The 21,297-nt window shown below is 38.9% G+C and overlaps 1 protein-coding gene across 4 annotated transcripts in view; it reads left to right on the top strand.

Annotated features, from left to right (window-relative positions):
- Positions 1–21,297, top strand: part of CRACDL (CRACD like) — a 140,933-nt gene that overhangs the window by 79,351 nt on the left and 40,285 nt on the right. For 3 of the 4 annotated variants that reach the window (XM_058684376.1, XM_058684375.1, XM_058684377.1), the window contains exons 2-4: positions 149–228; positions 12,953–13,121; positions 20,818–20,953. In XM_058684376.1, the coding sequence (XP_058540359.1) occupies positions 159–228; positions 12,953–13,121; positions 20,818–20,953 (375 nt within the window). In that variant the 5' untranslated portion in view covers positions 149–158. Of the gene's footprint in view, positions 1–148; positions 229–12,952; positions 13,122–20,114; positions 20,267–20,817; positions 20,954–21,297 lie in introns of those variants that run through there. The other variant, XM_058684378.1, reaches the window with a different exon arrangement.

The following is a 21,297-nucleotide window of genomic DNA, read 5'->3' as shown; positions in this document are numbered from 1 at the left end:
ACTGTCCTGTACTCTGCCCTGGAATCTGTCTTTGATGGGGTGTGTGCAGGTGAGGTCCTGGGCAAAAAGCAGTCACCAAAACCATTTTACTCATTGTTGACTTCTGTTAAGCATGTCCCTTTTAACATGAATTTCCATTTGATTTTAGTGAACTGGATATGATCTCCACGAGGGTGATGGACATTAAGCTTCGAGAAGCTGCAGAAGGCCTTGGGGAGGACAGCACGGGTAAGGCCCTCACTTCCCCTGTTCTGACCATGTTTGGTTGTGGGGCAGGGAGAGGGGCTGATGGAGCCAAGCTTTTGGGGTTCTGTGTGTGGAGAGTGGGGGTTCAGTTCACAATGTGTCCAAACACCCCACACCCTTCACTATGACTGGAGAGCACATCCAGATTATTTAAGGCCACTCAAGGCAGTACTCCTTTGCTTCTCTGTCACACATAGGGAGATTTTAAAGTCATATTCCTCATTCCTGGAGGCAAATCCGTCCCCATGTTTGGCTGACTTGAAAGCAAGGAGGAACAATTCAATGGAGTCACTTATCATCCAAGAACATCCAAAGAATCAGTAGGATGTTGGGAAAAGCACGATATGGCCTGATCATGCAGAAGAAATAATATTATCAAGACAGAGCCTTTGCTGTCTCTCTTTCATGGCTTTGATTCTCCTTCAGAGAACATTATTATACCCCTACCAAGCTAAATATCAGGCTCCCTACCAAGCCAAATTCATCATCTCATTACATGTTCTCAGTGTTACCTGATTAGGTAATTGGTTCACTGTTTTCTATAAATTGCTATTTGTCTAGACAGAGTTGCAAAATTGACCTTAAAAATTTTGATCTCCCCACAATGTACCTTTTTCTTAGGTTAGCCATTTATACTCCCCTTATCTCAGTAACAAAGATCTCCATCACTTTCTTGTTTAAAGTTAAAATGCTAAAAAGTAAAAATAAAGTTAAATGCTAGTAGTGATTTTCTTTGTTGTACTTTAGTGGGAACAGCTTCCAATAATATTAAATCCTAGATGCTAACCCTTAGCTTCAAATACTAATTTCATTAAAGAGTCTATTTCATATATTATAGGTAGATTTTCCTTATTATTCCATATTAGAACTACTTTTCCTCTGTCACATTTTGGTAGACAACAAATAAGCCTAAATATAAGGTGAGGTTTTAAAAATTAACTCTGATGGAGGCACCTGGGTGGTTCAGTCAGTTGAGCATCTGACTCTTGATTTTGGCTTAGGTCTGAGCTTGGATGTGTAGGTCTTGATTCCAGGTTTGTGGGATAGAGCCCCACATCAGGCTCTGTGCTGAATATGGATTCTGCTTAGGATTCTCTCTCTCTGTCCCTTTGCCCCTCTCTCTCACTGTCTCTCTCAAATAAAAATAAAAAAATAAAAATCCTGAGAGAGAAAATGGAATTTCAAAATTTCTCATATTACAGGATACTGAATTATTTCTGATTTTAAACAAAAAATACTCTTTGAAGAAGCATTTCATTAGTCATTAGTCTGAAACAACCTCCATAAAGGCTAGTTTGGGATGGTTATGGAGGCTACCATGAAGAATCAGGTTTAAAAAAAATTTTTTTTTAACATTTATTCATTTTTGAGAGACAGAGTGTGGGTAGGGGAGGGGCAGAGAGAGAGGGAGACACAGAATCCAAAGCAGGCTCCAGGCTCTGAGCTGTCAGCACAGAGCCTGATATGGGGTTCAAACCCATGAACCTTGAGATCATGACTTGAGCTGAAGTCAGACGCTTAACCAACTGAGCCACCGAGGTGCCCCTTTAATAAATTTTTAAAAAATGTTTATTTTACTTTTGAGAGAGAGAGAGAGAGAGAGAGAGAGAGAGAGAGACAGAGCATGAATGGGGGAGGGGCAGAGAGAGAGGGAGACACAGAATCCGAAGCAGGGTTCAGGCTCTGAGCTGTCAGCACAGGGCCTGACGTGGGGCTTGAACTCATGGACTGCAAGATCATAACCTGAACTGAAGTCAGACTCTTAACTGACTGAGCCACCCAGGTACTCCTATAATCAATTTTTAAAAAGAAAGAGAGAAATTAAATATTCTTTTTTTCTAAACAATAGTAAGTTAAGTTATTCAGGTCAACTCCTTCCCATTTAAAATTTGAAATTCTAGATAAGCTTCAACAAATGAGGTTGGGAAAACTGGATAGCCACGTGCAAAAGAATGAAACTGGATCACTTTCTTTCACATATACAAAAATAAACTAAAAAAATCATAAAATTAAAAAAAATAAACTCCAAATGAATTAAGGACCTAAATGTGAGGCCTGAAAACACAAAAATTCTTGAAGCGAGCATAGGCAGTAATCTGACATTTTTCTAGAAATGTCTCCTGAGGCAAGGGAAATAAAGGCAAAAATGAACTGTTGATACTACATCAAAATAAAAATTTTCTGCACAGCAAAGGAAATAGTCCTTTCCTTTAGTCCAAAACTAAAAGGCAACCTACTGAATGGGAGAAGATATTTGCAAATGACATATCTGATAAAATATTAGTATCCAAAATATGTAAAGAACTGATAGAACTCAATATTCACAAAACAAATAATCCAGTTAAAAAATGGACAGAAGACATGAATAGATATTTCTCTAAAGAAGACATACAGATGGCCAACAGACACATGAAAAGATGCTCAGCATCACTCGTCATCAAGGAAATGCCCACCAAAACTACAATGAGATATCACTTCACACCTATCAGAATGGTTAAAGTCAACAACACAAGAAACAACAGGTGTTGGTGAAGATGTAGAGAAAAAAGAATCTTCTTGTATTGTTTGTGGGAATGCAAATTGGTGCAGCCATTGCAGAAAGCCATATGGAGCTTCCTCAAAAAATTAAAAATAGAACTATCCTACAATCCAGAAATCACACTATTGGGTATTTACTCCCAAAACACAAAAACACTAACTCAAAGGGATACATGCACCCCTATGTTCATTGTAGCATTATTTGAAATACACAAACTATAGAAGCAGCTGAAGTGTTCATCAATAGATGAGTAGATGAAGAAAAAGTGGTATACACACACACATATGTGCACACACACACACACACACACACACACACAGTGGACTGTTTTTCAGCCATAAAAAAGAATGGAATCTTGCCATTTGCAACAACATGGATAGAGCTAGAGAGTATAATGCTAAGTGTAATAAGACAGAGAAAGACAAATAATCATGTGATCTCACTCATTTGTGGAATTTAATTAACAATACAAATGAGCAAAGGGGGAAAAAAGAGAGAGACAAACTAAGAATCAGACTCTTAACTATAGAGAACAATTCGATGGTTACCAGAGGGAAAGTGGGAGAGGGGATGGGGGAAATAGGGGATGTGGATAAAAGAGTATCATGATGGAAAAAAAAATAAAATGGGAAAAAATTTATCACTTATCATGATGAAAAAAAAATGAGAAAAAATTCTAGGTAAGACCATTTACCTCTTAAAAATCTTTTTAAAAGTAAGAAATAAGATAGCCAGAATTGAAAGAGAAATGGTGATCTGCAGAGATAAGTGGTCATAGAAACCACTTTTGCCCTCAGATCATTGATCAATCTTGGAAATTTTGAATTTCATTTTCATGTCTTCATGGAGTGGTAGATGAGAGAAAGGGTCAGATATCAAAGTATATGTCTGTACAAGGTGGGCTGTCTAACAGAAGACCCTCTTGACTTGAAGGTGGGAGCCCAAGGAGCAATAAAATCAGAGTAAGTGTGAATAAGAGGTAAAGCACCTCTTTATGGATTTGTAGCTTGAATTTGTATCACTTAGGTAATTTAGAGAATCTCAACCCTTGAACTTGGCTAATATTATTCCTAGACTGGATGTGACTATAGGTACCTTGTCAAATCAGACAATCTTATTTGAAGAAAAGTACCTCTACCTAGACTTCAAAATATTACAGAAAATAATATTTTCAAAAAGTTCCATGACAAACACAGTCAGTGATAACCACATATATAAAGCCATAGGGCACCATGAATGAGAAGCAACATGTTCTAGGTTTAATTAGGTCTCCCCAAAAGTCATATATTGAAGTCCTGACCCCTGGCACCTCAGAATATGACCTTATTTGGAAGTTGGGTCATTGCAGATGGAGTTAGTTAAGAAAAGGTTATACTGGAATATGGTGGGCCCCTAACCTACTGTGACTGATGCCATTATCAAAAGGGGAAATATGGACATAGACACGCACACAAGGAGAACACCATATGAAGATGAAGTCATATTAGGGTGGTGGCATCTACAGGACATGGAATGTCAAAAATTGCCAGCAAATCACCAGAAGTTAGAGGATGGAATAGATGTCACGGCCCTTTCAAGGAAGCAACCATGCCAATAATACCTTAATCTCAAACTTCTAGCCTCCAGATCCAAGAGGCAATACACCTCTGTTGTTTAAGCTGCTCAGTTTGTTCTATTTTGTGACAACAGCCCTAACAAACTGGCACACAGGAGAAACGGGGTACCTGGATGGCTCACTTGGTTAAGTGTCCAACTTTTGGTTTCAGCCCAGGTCATGATCTTGTGGTTTGTGAGTTCAGGCCCCGCATCAGGCTCTGCACTGGCAGTATGGAGTCTGCTTGGGATTCTTTCTCTCCCTCTCTCTCTCTGCCCCTTCCCCACTCACACTGTCTCTGTCTCAAAATAAATGGATAAAATTTTTAATAAAAAAATACACAGCAGAAACAAGAGAAACATAAAAGATACACAAAAGAATCAAATACCAGAATGATCAAATATATGCTATAAAGCAATTGTGCATAATAACTATGTTTAAAGATAATTTTAAAAAGTTTGAAAATATTTGGAAGGAACAGAGAACTATGAAAAGTGTCATAACACTCAGCCAGTGCTCTAAGGGAGATAAGTAAAAGGGATACAGATAGAAGGAAGAAGTGAAATTATCTTTATTTGCAGATGACATGATTATACAACATATCAAAAAGTACTTAGATCTCTTAAGCAAGGTTAGCAAGATTGCAAGATACAGGTCAATATACAAATATCAATTGTATTTCTGTATAACTAGCAGTGAAAAATTATAAAACTGAAATTTTTAAAAGTACAATTTACAATAGCACAAATAAAAATAAATACTTAGGTACATATCTAACAACATGTATGCAGGACCTGTGTACTGAAAAAAAAAATTGTTTAAAGAAAGACCTAGGTCAACAAAGACCTAAATACGTGGAGTAGTATATTATGTGTTGTGGACTGAGTACTTGTGTCCCCACATTCATGTTAAAATCCGAATACCACCATGTGATGATATTAGGAGGGTGGGGCCTTTGGGAGGTAATTAGGTCATGAGGGTGGAACCCTCAAGAATGGAATTGGTACCCTTATCAGAAGAGACCAGAGAGCTGCTTGCTTTCTTTCTGCCACTTACAGACACAGTGAGAAGTTGCAATCAGCAACCTATAAGAGAGCCCCAAAAGAAGCCCACCGTGGCACCTCCCTGATCTCAAACTTCTAGCTTCCAGAACAGTGAGCAATGAATTTCTGTTACTCATAAGCCACCCAGTCTATGGTACTTTATTATAGCAGCCTGAACGGACTAAAACTACATTTACAGATTGGACGGTTGTGTTGCTAAAATGTCAGTTCTCCCCCCATTGAGCTGCAGAATGGTGTGTTAGTACATGTGGGGTAGAATATACTGTTGCTACGTCTGCTGTGGAAGGCTGGACCCAGATCAGTGATCTACAGCAAGAATATTGACCAGTGATCATTTATTTAATTTCCATGAAAAGTCAGAGATTTTTTTATTTAGGACAAAGCCAAATCCGTATAGATGAAGTGATAATAGTATCTGGGAGGATTTGCTTTGAAATAACCTGGCAGGGATGAGGAGGAGAAGAAAGAGTAAAGATGATACAGTCATAATCCCAGCAGGATATTTTTCCAACATTGACAAACTGATTTCAAAATTTACATGAAAATGCAAAATAACCAGAATAGTGAAAACAGTTTTTGAAAAGAACAAAATTGGAGGACTCACATTATCTGATTTCAAGACTTACTCATAAGCTACAATAACGAAGCCAAGTGTGGTAATAATTGATGAAAAGGATGGATGTGTAGAGCTACAATAGTGTCCAAAAATCAACCCATACAAATGTGGTAAGTTGATCTTTGACAAAAATGCAAAAGTGATTCAAGGGAAAGAGGACTATCTTTTTTTTTTTCAACGTTTTTTTTTTTTTTTTTTTTTTATTTATTTTTGGGACAGAGAGAGACAGAGCATGAACGGGTGAGGGGCAGAGAGAGAGGGAGACACAGAATCGGAAACAGGCTCCAGGCTCCGAGCCATCAGCCCAGAGCCTGACGCGGGGCTCGAACTCACGGACCGCGAGATCGTGACCTGGTTGAAGTCGGACGCTTAACCGACTGCGCCACCCAGGCGCCCCAAGAGGACTATCTTTTTAACATGGTTGAACATTTTTTCAGCATGGTTATCCTTTCTTTTCTTTTTTTTTTTTTTTTAACGTTTATTTATTTTTGAGACAGAGAGAGACAGCGCGTGAACAGGGGAGGGGCAGAGAGAGAGGGAGACAGAATCCGAAACAGGCTCCAGGCTCTGAGCTGTCAGCACAGAGCCCGACGCGGGGCTCGAACTCACAGACCGCGAGATCATGACCTGAGCCGAAGTCAGACCCTCAACCAACCGAGCCACCCAGGCGCCCCCATGGTTATCTTTTCAACATGGTGCTAGAGCAAATTAAACATCCAGTGTAAAAAAAAAAAAAAAAAGAACTTTGACCTCTACTTCACAGATGATACAAAAATTAATTTAAAATATATCAAGGGCATAAATGCAGCACTATTAAACCTTTCAAAGAAAACAGAAAATATTTGTGACCTGGAATTATATAAGAGTTCTTAGGACACTTCAATGCCTAAATTGGACTTCAGTACAATTTAAAACTTTTTATCTATGAAAGACCCTGTTAAGAAAATGAAAAGACTTGCTTTAGATCCTGTGTCTCCCTCTCTCTCTGCCCCTTCCCCACTTGTGCTCTGCCTCTCTCTCTCTCTCTCTCAAAAATCAATAAACATTTTAAAAAATTACAAAAAAAGAAAGAAAGAAAGAAAGAAAGAGAGGAAGGAAGGAAGGAAGGAAGGAAGGAAGGAAGGAAGAAAAAAAGAAAACGAAAAGACAGAGGCACCTGAGTGACTCATTCTGTTGAGTGTCTGACTTTTGGTTTCCACTCAGGTCCTGATCCCAGGGTTGTGGGATTGAGCCCTGCATTGGGCTCCATGTTGAGCGTGGAGCCTGCTTAAGATTCTCTATCTCCCTCTGCCTCTGCCCTTCTCCCCTGCTCATATACACACACTCTCTCTCAAATTAAAAAAAGAAAGAAAGAAAAAAAATGAAAAGACAAGTCCAAGGCTGGGAGGAAGTATTTATAAATCACCCTTGACAAGCGACTTGTATTTAGAATTCTCAAAATTGAACACTAGGAAAACAAACAACCCAAATAAAAAATAGGCAAAGGTTTTAATGGATGCTTTACCAGAAGATACACAGATGCCAAATAAGCTCATGAAAAAGTGCTCAACATCTGTAGCCATTAGGTAATGCAAGTTAAAACTACAATGAGATACTGTTGTACATCTATTAGAATGGCAAAGCAAAACAACAACACATCCAACAGTAGCAAGTGCTGGAGGATGCAGGGCAGCTGGAACTCTCATACTGCTGTTGGGAATGCAAAATGGTATAGCCACTTTTGGAAATATTTCAACAGTTTCTTATCAAATTAAACATACACTTAGTCTGTGACCCAGCGATCCTGCTCTTAGGTATTTGCCTAAGAGAAATGAAAACTTAACGTTTACACAGAAACCTGTACCAACTTTATTCATAATTGCCAAAAAATGCAATGAATCCAAATGTCCTTCAACTGCTCAATGTTTAAATAAAGTGGTACATCCCTACAATGGAATAGGGCTCGGTAGTAATAAGGAACAAATTACTGCTTGACGTAACCACATGGATTGTTGTGCTGAGTGAAAGAAGCCAGAATCAAAAGGACAGATACTGTATGAATCAATCTATGTGACATTCTGGAAAAGGCAAAACTATAGGAACAGAGAAGATATCAGTGGTTTCCAGGGGTTAAAGGCCGGGGAAGGGTTTGGATACAAAAGGGCAGCCTGAAGGGTGATGGTATAATTCTGTATCTTGAGATCATTATGCAGCTCTATGTGTACCAAAAAGAGTAAATTTAACTTGTAATATTTAAAATAACTTAAAAAATTATATGCCAGATTTGAAAACCATCAAATGGATTTTTTTAGAAATAAGAAAAACTAGGGGCGCCTGGGTGGCTTAGTCAGTTAAGCATCTAACTCTTGGTTTCAACTCAGGTCATGATCTCATAGTTCGTGAGTTCGAGCACTGCATTGGGCTCTGCGCTGACAGCATGGAGCCTGCCTGAGAGTCTCTCTTTCCCTCTCTCTCTGCCCCTCCTCTGCTCTGTCTCTCAAAATAAATAAAACTTAAAAAACTATTTAAAAAGAGAAATAAGAATAACTGTTACAATTAGAAATTTATTGGATGAGTTTAACAGCAGATTATATCAGCTCAGGATAGATTAATCATAAGAAAGTATACAGAAAAGGGGTGCCTGGATGGCTCAGTGGGTGGAATGTGGAACTCTTGATCTCAGGGTTATGAGTTTGAGCCCCTGTAGGGTGTAGAGATTACTTAAAAAATTTTTAAAAAGCATACAGAATATAGAATAGAATGGTAAAATGATGGGAGATACAGAAGAGAAGAGGCATAGAGATAAGTGAAAGGATGTAATGTACATCTGAGCAGTCTCAGGAGAGAGTAGCAGAGAATATTCTAGAATTGATTTAGAAAAAGACGACCCAATCCACAGATTCAAGAAACTGAATAAACCCCGAGAAGGATACATAAAAGGAAAATCCGTACAGAGTGAAATTATAGAAAATCAAAGACAAAATGAAAAATCAGTGTGAGAAAAAAAGATTACCTTCAAAGAAGCAAAAAGCTGATGACTGACTTCTCAACCACACAACAGAAGCCACAAAACAGTGAAATAATATTTTCAATATTATTGAAAGAATAAGTTTGAAAAACTAACTGCCAACCTAGAAAATTATACCCAGGAAAAATATATTTTAGGAATGAATGAAATATAAGGCTTTTTCAGACAAACAAAAACTGAATTTGTCATCAGTAGACCCTCTCCAAATCAGATTGTAAAGGAAAATTGTCCTAGATGGAAAGTCTGGAATACAAGAAGGAATGGTGAGCAAGGAAACTGAAAAACAAACAGATATATCTGAATGAACATGGAAGAGTTTTTTAAAAAATGAAAACAAAATAGGACATATAAATAGGATTAAAGTATTCTAAGTTCCTTGTTTTTCCCATAATAGAATACATAGTATGATTTCTAGGGCAATTACTGAAAAAACAGAGATTAAAGACAGCTTACAAACTCATAGTGGGAAGAACAGAATAACTTTTAAAAGTCAGCTAATCCAAAGGATGGCAATAAAGGAGAGTAAGAAAAAAACACATAAGATGTAGTCTTGTTTTTATTAACGTATCAGTAATTACAGTAAGTATAAGTAGGCTAATTATATTAATTGTTCCAGTTAGACTTAAAGATCATCAGATTGGATTTCTACAACTCTAAGTCCTATATATAAAGATTCAGAAGAGTTGAGAGTAAAAGGATAGAAAAACATGTATCTTGTAAACACTAGGAAAAAGGAAGCTGGATAGATGCGTTAATAGCAGTCAAAACAAAATTTAAGGCAAAAAGCATCACTAAAGATGAAGAGGGCCATTTCACAAAAGGTTCAGTTTCCCAGCAAGATAATAATTGCAACTTTCTCTACTCATTGTAATGTTAAAAGTTATGGAGAAGAAATTGACAGTTAAATAAAACTAAAATCTGCAATCAGAGTGGGTTTTGTTTTTTTTTTTGAAAGAGAGTATGAGTGGAGGAGGGGCAGAGGGAAGAGGTTGAGAGAGAATCTTAAGCAAGCTCCAAGCCCAGAGTGGAGCCTGATGTGGGGCTCAGTCTCACAACTATGAAATTGTGACATGAGCCGAAATCAAGGGTCAGATGCCTAACCAACTGAGCCACCTAGGCACCCCCAAGAGAGGGTTATTTTTAATACATTTCCATCAGTAATTGATAGAACAAATGTATTTTAAAAAATTAATAAAGATGAAACATATTTAGACAACACAAAAAGTAAAGGGCTTGTCCTAATTGACATGTATACAACATTGGCAGAAATACATGATTTTCAAGCACACTGGGAACATTTACCAATTTATGGTAAAGGCCATGAAGCAAATCTCAACAAATTTGAATGGTTTCAAATAATATAGAGCAATTCTCTGACCACAGTGCACTTAAGCTGGAAGTCAATAACAGAAAGATAGTAAGAAAATCTCCAAGGGTTTGGAAATTAAGATCTAATTTCCTAAATAACCTCTAGGTCTAAGAAGGTATTATAATGGAAATTAGAAAATATTTCAACCAAACAACAATGAAAATCTATCAAAACATGTGGATGCAGCTAAACGAGGTTTAGGGGGAGATATATTGCCTTAAATGTGCCTTAAATATAAAATGCCTTAATAAAATAAATAAATGCCTTAAATATAAAAACAAAAAAGCCTAAAAATTAATTAGCTAAGTATTCATCTCAAGAAGTTAAAAAGAAAGCACAGTACCTGAAGACGGTAGGAGGAAGGAAAGAGTAAGAACAGAAATTGACACAACAAAAAATAAACATGAAGTAGAGAGAATTAACAAAGCCAACTTTTTTTTAAAGGCAAATAAAGTTGACCTCTGGTGAACTCATCAGGGAAAAATGAGGCACAAATAATTAATACCAGAGCTGAGGAAGGGGGTTTTATATCAGGTGGTGTGGATGCTAAAACAATATAAGGATATTATTAATAACTATATGCCAATATAGTGAAGTTGAAAATTTAGAAAAAATAGTCAAATTCCTAGAAAAACGTAGCTTCATAAAACAGATTCGAGAAGTAGAAAATCCAAATAGTTCCTATAACCCACTAGAGAAACTGAATTTAACAGCCTAGCAGTGAACAAACCTAACACGAACGGGCCCCAGTTGGATGGCTGACTAACCAACCACTGCAATTCAGACAAGAGTGTTACCTTCTGGATCTTTGTAGCCACTCATTTTTAACCCGGAAATACCATGTTTGACTGCATAGGGTAATAAAGCTGCACTGTGTATTCAGACCTTCATGGATGCAAACCTATTTATCAACTAGGCAAAGGTCAGATGGTATCCTAGCAAATGCAGAAAACTCTTAAAGAGTCTTTCCAAATCATAAACTGTCATTGAGAACCATCAGTTAACAACATAAGCTTTATGTGATTATTAAGGTAAAGAAACTTCCACTAGAAATTAAGAAAGTTTGGCTACATGTAGGATTGATTTCCCTTTGGGCAGGGATCTGCTCCCCCTAAGGTAATATAGGGACCCCAGCTAGAGTAATCCTAAGTCATTCTGCACATTAAGGCAAGATCATGTAAACTTCCTAAGGGGACATTCAGGGGGGCAGTTAAAAAGGAGTTCAGCTCACAAAATTATTTACTTATAAAACTAATAAATTGTTTCAGCAAATGTTCAGAATATGTTAGACAGTACCCTGGTGATCTCTGATGTTGCATCCTTCTGTTGTTAGTTCTCATAAATATTCAGAAGGAGAGGAATAAAGGTCCCTGAGCTGCGAATGTGATGTCACAGGATCCTGGAGATGATAGAGTTTGTGGGTGAGACTAAAGGAGGCATCAGAGAAGAGATAATGAAATGTTTCAAAGTGTTGTAAATTCTAACAATCCAGGAAACGTGGCAGAGTGGGACTCAGTGTTTCCACCACAATTTGACATGTTTTTTTCACCCAGAGTTGTTAGCTCCTCCTGGCATCGGGCACTCCAGTGAGCACCAGGAGGCTGGCCCTCCTCTGTCCCTGGTGTGCATGTTCATGCTAAATGAAGCAGTTGAAGACTATTTGGAAAACAATAATGTGAGTTATCACATGGCCTTTACCTCACCAGGACTTTTTGCTTTTGGCTATGTATATTTAGATATTAAAACTTACTTTTGTTTGTACAGTGGAATATTATTCAACAATTAAAGTAAGAATGCATACTAACACATGTATCATCAATGCAAAATTCAGAAGCAGTTCATGGAATGAAAGAAGCCAGACCAAAGAGTATATTCCACTCATGCAATACAGTATGTGTTATATGATTTCAAGAATGGGCAAAACAACTGTGTGGTGATAAGAAATGAGTGGTTGCATCAAAAACAATAAACTAGGGGCACTTGGGCTTAGTTGGTTGAACGTCCAGCTCTTGATTTCAGCTCAGGTCATGATCCCAGGGTTGCGGGATTGAGCCTCACATCAGGCTCCATGCTTGAGCATGGAGCTTGCTTAAGATTCTCTCCCTTCCTCGGCTCCTCTTCCTCCCTTGCACTCTTGCTGTCTCTCTCTACAATAAAAATTATTTTAAAAAAATGCTCTTTAGGAATAAATTTAACCAAGAAGGTGAAAGATCTGTTTAAAAAAAAAGAAAGAAAGAAACCTGGTTTCAAATGAGAGAATGATTGCTTGTGGTTTGATTCTGTGATCATGCTCCAGAGCTTTCTTGGCTCTCTTATGAAATGTCCAAAATAAACAAATCAGGAATGTTTTCAGGTGTGCAAAAATGGCACTCTGTGTAGTTCCTGTACTTCTGTGTGGTAAAAGAACTTTCCAGGAGTGCATAATTGATGCACAGACAGAAATATTGCTCTCTGCCCTTCTCTGGTACACACCTTGCACATGCTTCATAAGTACTCACATGTGTTCTTTCTGCACAGGGAAGAAAAAGTCCAAGTTCAAAACATTTAAGAAGTTCTTCGGGAAGAAGAAGAGAAAGGAATCACCATCTTCCACAGGAAATAGCACCTGGAAACAAAGTCAGGCGAAGAGTGAGGTCATTGCCATTGAGTCAGGGCCAGTGGGCTATGACTCAGAGGATGAGCTCGAGTAAGTTGCCTTGTCCATCCTTCAGGCACATGTGGCCCAATAAGCAGGGGTTGGGGGGAGCATAGGAGGACCCAAATACTCTGTCTCATGGTCTTGAAAATTGACTGGATTTGTGAGTATATTTCCTTCCAAGGGAATTCCACTGGAAGCTCTTCCAAGGAGGTTGTATTTTCTGTCTTTTCTTACATAGGGATGGAGAAAGTTAGGGGAAAACATGAACAGGTACCTGCTATGTCTCAGGTGCTGTATTTATTAGAAGTCTGCAACCACTATGGGATAGGAGGTCAGATCTGCCACTTTATAAATGAGCAAACCAAGCTTTAGAGACATTTTGGAGAACTTGCCCATTGTCCTGCAGCTAAAGTGGCAAGATTAGGATATACACCATTATTTTATTTGACCTAAAAATTCTCCATTAGAAGGAGAGAGGGGCGGAGGGAAGGTTTCTTGCTGTTCAGTCTTAGAAAAATCATCCAAAAGTATTGTTAGATATAACAGAACCAATAAATATGAAAATTTGGGGAAATCTAGTGAAGAAATCCTTATTTTTAGAACGTGTACTTCATCAAAATATAGTTATAATACACATGCTTCCAGCAGTTATTTCTGTGAATAAAAGGGGGAAAAATTAGTTGCTATACAAACTTTAAAAAAATTTTTATTTAAATCCAAGTTAGTTAACATATGGTATAATAATGGTTTCAGGAGCAGAATTTAGTGATTCATCACTTACATATAACAACACCCAGTGCTCATGCCAACAAGTGTCCTCCTTTAGATCCAAGCAACCCTCAGTTTATTCTCTGTATTTAAGAGTCTTTTATGGTTTGCCTCCCTCTCTGTTTTTATCTTATTTTTCCTTCCCTTCCCCTATGTTCATCTGTTGTGTTTCTTAAATTCCACATACGAGTGAAATCATATGATATTTATCTTTCTCCTACTGACTTATTTTGTTTAGCATAATACACTCTTAAGAGTTCCTTGCCTGTTTTTAGAGGAGTAGAAATTACACTGACCACTTGGTGGCACCAAATGACTGAAGAGGAAAGATTCAAGGTTTTTCTTTCAGGGTTTTTGTTTTCGTTTCTGTTTTTCCTGGTGCTAGCAAGGAGCAGGGTGGACCCACATAGCACTCTATGAAGAGTACCAAGGAAGGGCTGTACACACATTTTATTAGGCAGGGTGCTCTATATCCTTGGGCCGCGAGATGTTGTCATGATCATATTGCTAATTATTAAATGTCTTCACTGGGCCAGCCCCAGGGAAATTATACTTTCCCCACCCACACCCTATCTCTTTACCAGAACACACAGTGGCTGCTCCATCCAGGGAACAGGAACACAGCAGAGAGGCGAGCATGGTGTGTGCATGTGTGCATACGTGTATGTGTGTTTGTGTGAGAAATGACCTGTCCACTTGTGTGTCTCCTCTTTGTCACTGGAGCCCATGGAAAATGGGGACAGTTTCCCTTCTATCTTTATGTTCCCACCAGGGGCCAGGTCCTCAATTACTGGTCAAAGTTCACTGGAGTGATGCTGGGATAGGAGGCTTAGGGGTGGGGTCTGATGAATCCCGGAAGTACACTGTTTTTAGAGAACAGCACAGAGGATGAGACAAGATCTGTTTTTCCCCCAACTTCATTGAAAAATAATAGATGTATAACATTGTGGAAGTTTAAGGCGGATAATGTGTTGATTTAATACACAAGCATATTAAAAAATGACTACCACCATAGAGCTAATACCTGCATCACATCACTTAATTACTACTTATTTATTGAGGTGGGAGCATCTAAGATCTGCTCTCTTAATAATTTCAAGTATATAATACAATAGTATTATCTATAACTGTACTATACAAACTGTGCTGTAGATCTCCCTAACTTCTTTGTCTTATAACTGGAAGTGTGTACCATTTCCCCCAGCCTACAGCCCCTGGTAACCACCATCCACTATGTGTTCTTATGAGTCTGACTTTTTTAGATTTTACATAAGTGAGATCATACAGTATTTGTCTTTTTCTGTCTTGCTTAATGCCCTCAGTGTTCATCATGTTGTCACAAACCACAAGATGTCCTTCTTCCTCATGACTGACTAATATCCCAGGTACATATATGTAGACACACACATGCAAACTACATCTTTCTCCATTCATCTGTTGATGGACACGTGGGTTGTTTCCATATTTTTGATATTGTGAATAATGCTGCAGTGAACATAGGAATGCAGATATCTCTTCAAGATCCTATTTTCATTTCCTTTGGGTAATACCCAGCAGTGGACTTGCTGGATCCTGTGGTAGTTCTATTTTTAATTTTTTTTTTTTTTTTTTTTTTTTTTAATTTTTTTTTTCGGAAACAGGCTCCAGGCTCCGAGCCATCAGCCCAGAGCCTGACGCGGGGCTCGAACTCACGGACCGCGAGATCGTGACCTGGCTGAAGTCGGACGCCTAACCGACTGTGCCACCCAGGCGCCCCTCTATTTTTAATTTTTTGAGGGGCCTCCATGCTGTTCTCCATGGTGACTGCACCAACTTCTATTCCCGCCAACAGTGCAGATGGGTTCCCTTTTCTCCACATTCTTGCCAACATTTATCTCTTATCATTTTGGTGATGGCCATTCTAACGGGCCTGATATTTGCATTTCCTCAATGATTAGTGATGTTGAGCATCTTTTCATGCATCTGTTGGCCATTTATATGTCTTCTTTGGAAAAATGTCTGTTTGACTCCTCTTGGTTAAACAATTAAATCCTCTTGAATTGGATTGTCGTTGGTTTTTCTTGCTATTGAGTTGTATGAGCCCTTTTTATATTTTGGATATTAATCTCTTATCAGATATATTGTTTGTAAATATTTTCTCCCATTCTGTAGGTTGTCTTTTCATTTTGTTGATAGTTTCCTTTGCTGTGCAGAAACTTTTAAATTTGATGTAGTCTCACTTGTTTATTTTTGCTTTTGTTGCCTTTGCTTTTGGTGTCAAATTCAAGAAGTTATTGCCAACACCAATGTCAAGGTCACTTACTATCTATGTGGTAACTCTTCTAGGAGTTTTATGATTTCGTGTCTTATGTGCAAGTCTTTAATCCATTTTTATTTTTTTATGGGGTAGAATGAAAAAATACTGAAACTGAAATTGCATGTTCAATTTCATTCTTTTGCTTGTGGCTATCCAGTTTTCCCAGCACCATTTATTGAAAAGACTATCTTTTTTTCATTGTATATTCTTGGCTGCTTTGTTATAAATTAATTGACTATGTAAGGGACAAAATCTTAGGGGCAGTCTTTAGCCCCTTTGAGAGTCTGTGTGTGTGCCTTCTAGACTCTACAGCAATTTCTCATCCATCACCATGGGCAAAAGAGTTCCATTTGCCAACATACATTAATGCTGGCAAACCACATGGGACCCTGTGGTTTCAAAACGCTGACACCCATTTATTGTGTCTGTGTTGTTAAGCTTTCTAAGCCTCTTAATCTGTAACGATTTTCCCTCTTCCTCCGCTGCTACCCTGCTTTGTTTCATGTCATTGATCTGATGGAGAAGCAGGGTAATTTTCTCTGGCCAATATCCCACATTCTGGATTTGCTTTCTCTTGGTATGATTGAACTCATTTTTATAGTCTCTGAATCTCTTGCAAAATGTTGGATGGATCTAGATATTTATTTAGATTTAGGTTCAAGGTGGTACTGGATACTTACTGTCACATCACCTCATGAGGCACATACTCTCCGGTTGCCCCACTTCTCATGACACTAAGACTGAGCCGTGGGTTCAGGGGGTCTCTCTCAGTGTGATAGCTCTACAAACCTTCATATAGTGATTTTAACACCTGCTTATGTTCATTGCCTAGATCCATTCTTTTATTGCACAATGGTGTTTTTTCTAATCCTTTCATGCATTCTGCATGTATTAGCTGGAATTTTTTTCATGAAGGAGACCTTTCCTTCATAAATTCCTTGGTTTCTCTGACATGCAGTTTTTTCAAGAAAGGCAGAATAATACCTCATTCTCCTTTTACCAATCTACCTTCAGAGTAATGACCTGGTACCCGAGCTGGTACCCTAACTTCCAACACTGACCAATGAATTTTGTTTTTTTTCTTTTCTGTTTTTTTTTTTTTACTTCATTGTGAGTGCATGGATTTTTATATATTTGACTTGCTTTAAACCATGACAGTCTTTATTCATTTTTATGCTCATAGTGTCTCATCTTGCACTTTGGAAGTCACTTCAAATTAGTTCCTGGGTTTTTTTGACATGACCCCATTTGTCTTTGAATCTCCCCTGCTTTCCTGTACAATGAGAAATCCCAGGTTTATTTTGTGCATTTCCTATCCTAGACCTAGTATCAGACATCTCTTCACATGGTCCTGGTTCTTTTTGGTGTGAAATGGTCTTTAGAGACCATTCTGGCTGCTAGGGGTGATGATTGCTAGTTGGCTGTCATTGCTTCTAGACTTCTTCAGTAGGTATATTAGGAAATACGTTTTAAGAGAAAAATAAATCACTAACTCACTGGTATTTCCAGTTCAAGTTTAATAAGACAAAATTTTTACTTTAATTATTTGAATTCACTATTTTCTATACTAGGAATCTTGGTTCCTAGTGATATTAACAAAATTGTTCATTTTCTTTATTGTACAGTATACTAATAATAATTTCATTACCCCGCTTTAGGTTATAGGTTAGAGTATAGGTTACACTCTATAAGGATTGTCCTCTACTCTTTTTAAAAATAGCACTGCTAGGAATTTACCCAAGGGATACAGGAGTACTGATGCATAGGGGCACTTGTACCCCAATGTTTATAGCAGCACTCTCAACAATAGCCAAATTATGGAAAGAGCCTAAATGTCCATTAACTGATGAATGGATAAAGAAATTGTGGTTTATATACACAACGGAATACTACATGGCAATGAGAAAGAATGAAATATGGCCTTTTGTAGCAACGTGGATGGAACTGGAGAGTGTGATGCTAAGTGAAATAAGCCATACAGAGAAAGACAGATACCATATGGTTTCACTCTTATGTGGATCCTGAGAAACTTAACAGAAACCCATGGGGGAGGGGAAGGGGGAAAAAAAAAAGAGGTTAGAGCGGGAGAGAGCCAAAGCATAAGAGACTGTTAAAAACTGAGAACAGGGGCGCCTGGGTGGCGCAGTCGGTTAAGCGTCCGACTTCAGCCAGGTCACGATCTCGCGGTCCGTGAGTTCGAGCCCCGCGTCAGGCTCTGGGCTGATGGCTCGGAGCCTGGAGCCTGTTTCCGATTCTGTGTCTCCCTCTCTCTCTGCCCCTCCCCCGTTCATGCTCTGTCTCTCTCTGTCCCAAAAATAAATAAAAAAACGTTGAAAAAAAAAAAAGAAAATAAAATATAAAAAAAAAAAAAACTGAGAACAAACTGAGGTTTGATGGGGGGGGGGAAGGGGAGGGTGGGTGATGGGTATTGAGGAGGGCACCTTTTGGGATGAGCACTGGGTATTGTATGGAAACCAATTTGACAATAAATTTCATATATTAAAAAAAAAATCAATATTACTGGGACGCCTGGGTGGCTCAGTCAGTTGGATGACTGACTCTAGATTTTGGCTCAGATCATGATCCCACAGTTTGTGGGTTAGGGCCCCTGTGTCAGGCTCTGCAGTGCAGAGCTTGCTTAGTATTCTCTGTCTCCCAATCTGTCTGCTCTCTCTCTCTGTCTCAAAAACAAATAAATAAATAAACTTTAAAAATGTTTTTAAAAATCAATATTGCTACCAATAAAACTGAGTGCGATTTCTTATTTTTGTTTTTTGTTTTTGTTTTTTTTTGGTTGTTGTTGTTCTTGGAATTTATCCTATTATGAACGTAGAGTCAAAAGCCACTTGGATGTTGAATTAAAATCACTTAAACTCATTCTTTTCTCTGTACAGTTATGCCAACAATGTGATATAAAATTAGGCTTCTTTGTTTCCGTTTGTTTTCTAGTTTCAGAGATTATCTTATTTCCCTTTTTGTTTGATTTTGTCTTTTAACTACATAAAATGTTTACATAGTTTCAAAGACAAAATTGTAAATGTACAAGTAAGTACCTGGGAACCCTGTCTCCCAATCTTGTTTTGTCCTTCCCCCTAAAGGTAACTATTTTTATTCACTTATTACTTATCTCTCTATTTTCATTTCTTAAAATATGCACAAACAACACATCTATTCACATATGTTCACCTATAGTCATACACCCCTTCCCCACATAGAACTGACATGTTGTTCTGCACTCTGCTTTATTTTTCACTTAGTGCAGTCTGGTGCTGCCTGTGTACAGAGCTCCCCCTTACCTACTTGGTCAGCTGCAAAGTTTCCATGGTTTATACAGATACCTACTGAAGGTCATTGGGTTGATGATAGTCTTTTGCTTCTATAAATGTAGCAAATGGCCTTGAACGTATGACATTTTGTGTTTTTGCCAGTGTATCGTTGAAAAGGCAGAGGCCTTTTCATGCCATCTCAACTCCTACTTACACCCCCAGAGTGGAGGTGTTCAGGCAGTGGTTATGACTTCCAGTGGGCGTGGCCATGGGCTTCCCTACTGTAGGAAGGAAACCCAGGTGTGCCTGTGATCTTTGTGACAAGAGCTGCCATTGGCAGGAAGGGCCCATCTAGTTCTTTCACTTGGCCTGATGCCTTCCGAGAAGTGTAAGGACACACCCTTCTGGGAGCCATAGGTTTCCCACTTGCAGACTCACAACTGTGGGCTAGAAAGAAGTTGGAAAGCATCGTTAACCAACACAATGTGATCTGCAGTGGAGCAGGACCACCCCTAAGAGTGCTCAATGCCTCACAGAGGACAGGATGCCTGGGGTAGCCTGGAGGTGGGGGAGTGTGGAGCACAAGATGGCCAGTGCCTGTAGGGGCGGGCCTTCCTTCCTTCATCATCGGATCTCAATCATCTCCTTCCATCTATTCAGGCAGTCACTGCCAGTAGGAAAATCTGACAACCAACTCTCACATCCTCTTAGGACATTTTGTGAAATGAGTCCTTTGGGTTCAGTTCTGAATTGGAGTCTTGAGCTCAGAGCTGTGGCAGAGGCTGAGATGATGATGACAGAAATGCCCACCATCTGTATTCCAGGACGTAGGCACACAGGCTGGATTGCACAGATCATATCAGGTAATGAAAAGAGGGCATGGCTTAGCAGATTTGCAATTCTCATTTCAAGCCCAGCCTGTGGATGTGTGTTTTGGACCACCTTGCAAGGATGCCTCCGTCAGACAGGCCCTCAGCCTGCTGTGCAAAACAGCCTCTAGCCCACTGAGGGGCTGCATGTTGGCCCACAAGGAATGATTTCATCTTCCCTGGACATCCATGCCAGTCTTCTGTGCAACCCCCCAGCCAGCCGAGGAGCCCTGCCAACCCTTCCTTTCTACAGGCTTGCTGTCATGGACCTCACACCTCGTCAGACCCTGGTTTTCCCATTAATGAAAAGAATTCACACAGTCTTCAGATCTGTTAGGAAAATTCCTATCTCTGCAAAGCTCTTAATAGTTGACTGTGGTATTTGACAGGGTTGGGATAAACTGGAGTCAGAAGCTGTTAAAAAAGAAATGTAACCGAAGGCTTATTGTATGATGTGCCATTAGCCCCAACCCCCTTGTTCATCCTGAGCACCCCGAGGGAGAGATGGAGGAGAACAGAGTTTCACAGTGCCTCTTTTATCCTAGGGAGTCGAGGGGTGCGCTGGGCAGCCGGGCCCTGTCACATGACAGTATTTTCATTCCTGAGTCTGGACAGGATCCTACTCGACCTGTGCGGGTGTTTTCCCAAGAAAATGTGTGTGACCGGATTAAAGCCCTACAGGTAAAGTTTTCCTTGGCAGTGACACTTGGTATGTATGTCAAAGATGTATCAATAAGTTTTAAAATTATTTCTGCTTGGTTTATTTAACATATCTTAAAGTATATTTGCATTCCAGACACACCAAGTTAATTACAATTGGATCTTGATTCATGCCTAGTTATAAGCACTCATTTTCAAGATGAGAGCAAGAGAGCTAGTCGCAGACACTCTTGTGCTTCCATCTGCTACACCAGTCTACACCAGGCAGAGGTGTTGAAAGTACCTCCTGAAGGAATGAATTGGAGCAAGAAGATTTGTTGATAAAAAGTTGCTGATGGAAATAAGAGCAAATGTTCTTTATTCCA

The sequence above is a fragment of the Neofelis nebulosa genome, chromosome 9 (assembly GCF_028018385.1).
Source record: "Neofelis nebulosa isolate mNeoNeb1 chromosome 9, mNeoNeb1.pri, whole genome shotgun sequence".
NCBI lineage: Eukaryota > Metazoa > Chordata > Mammalia > Carnivora > Felidae > Neofelis > Neofelis nebulosa.
This window is presented reverse-complemented; position numbering and strand designations above follow the sequence as displayed.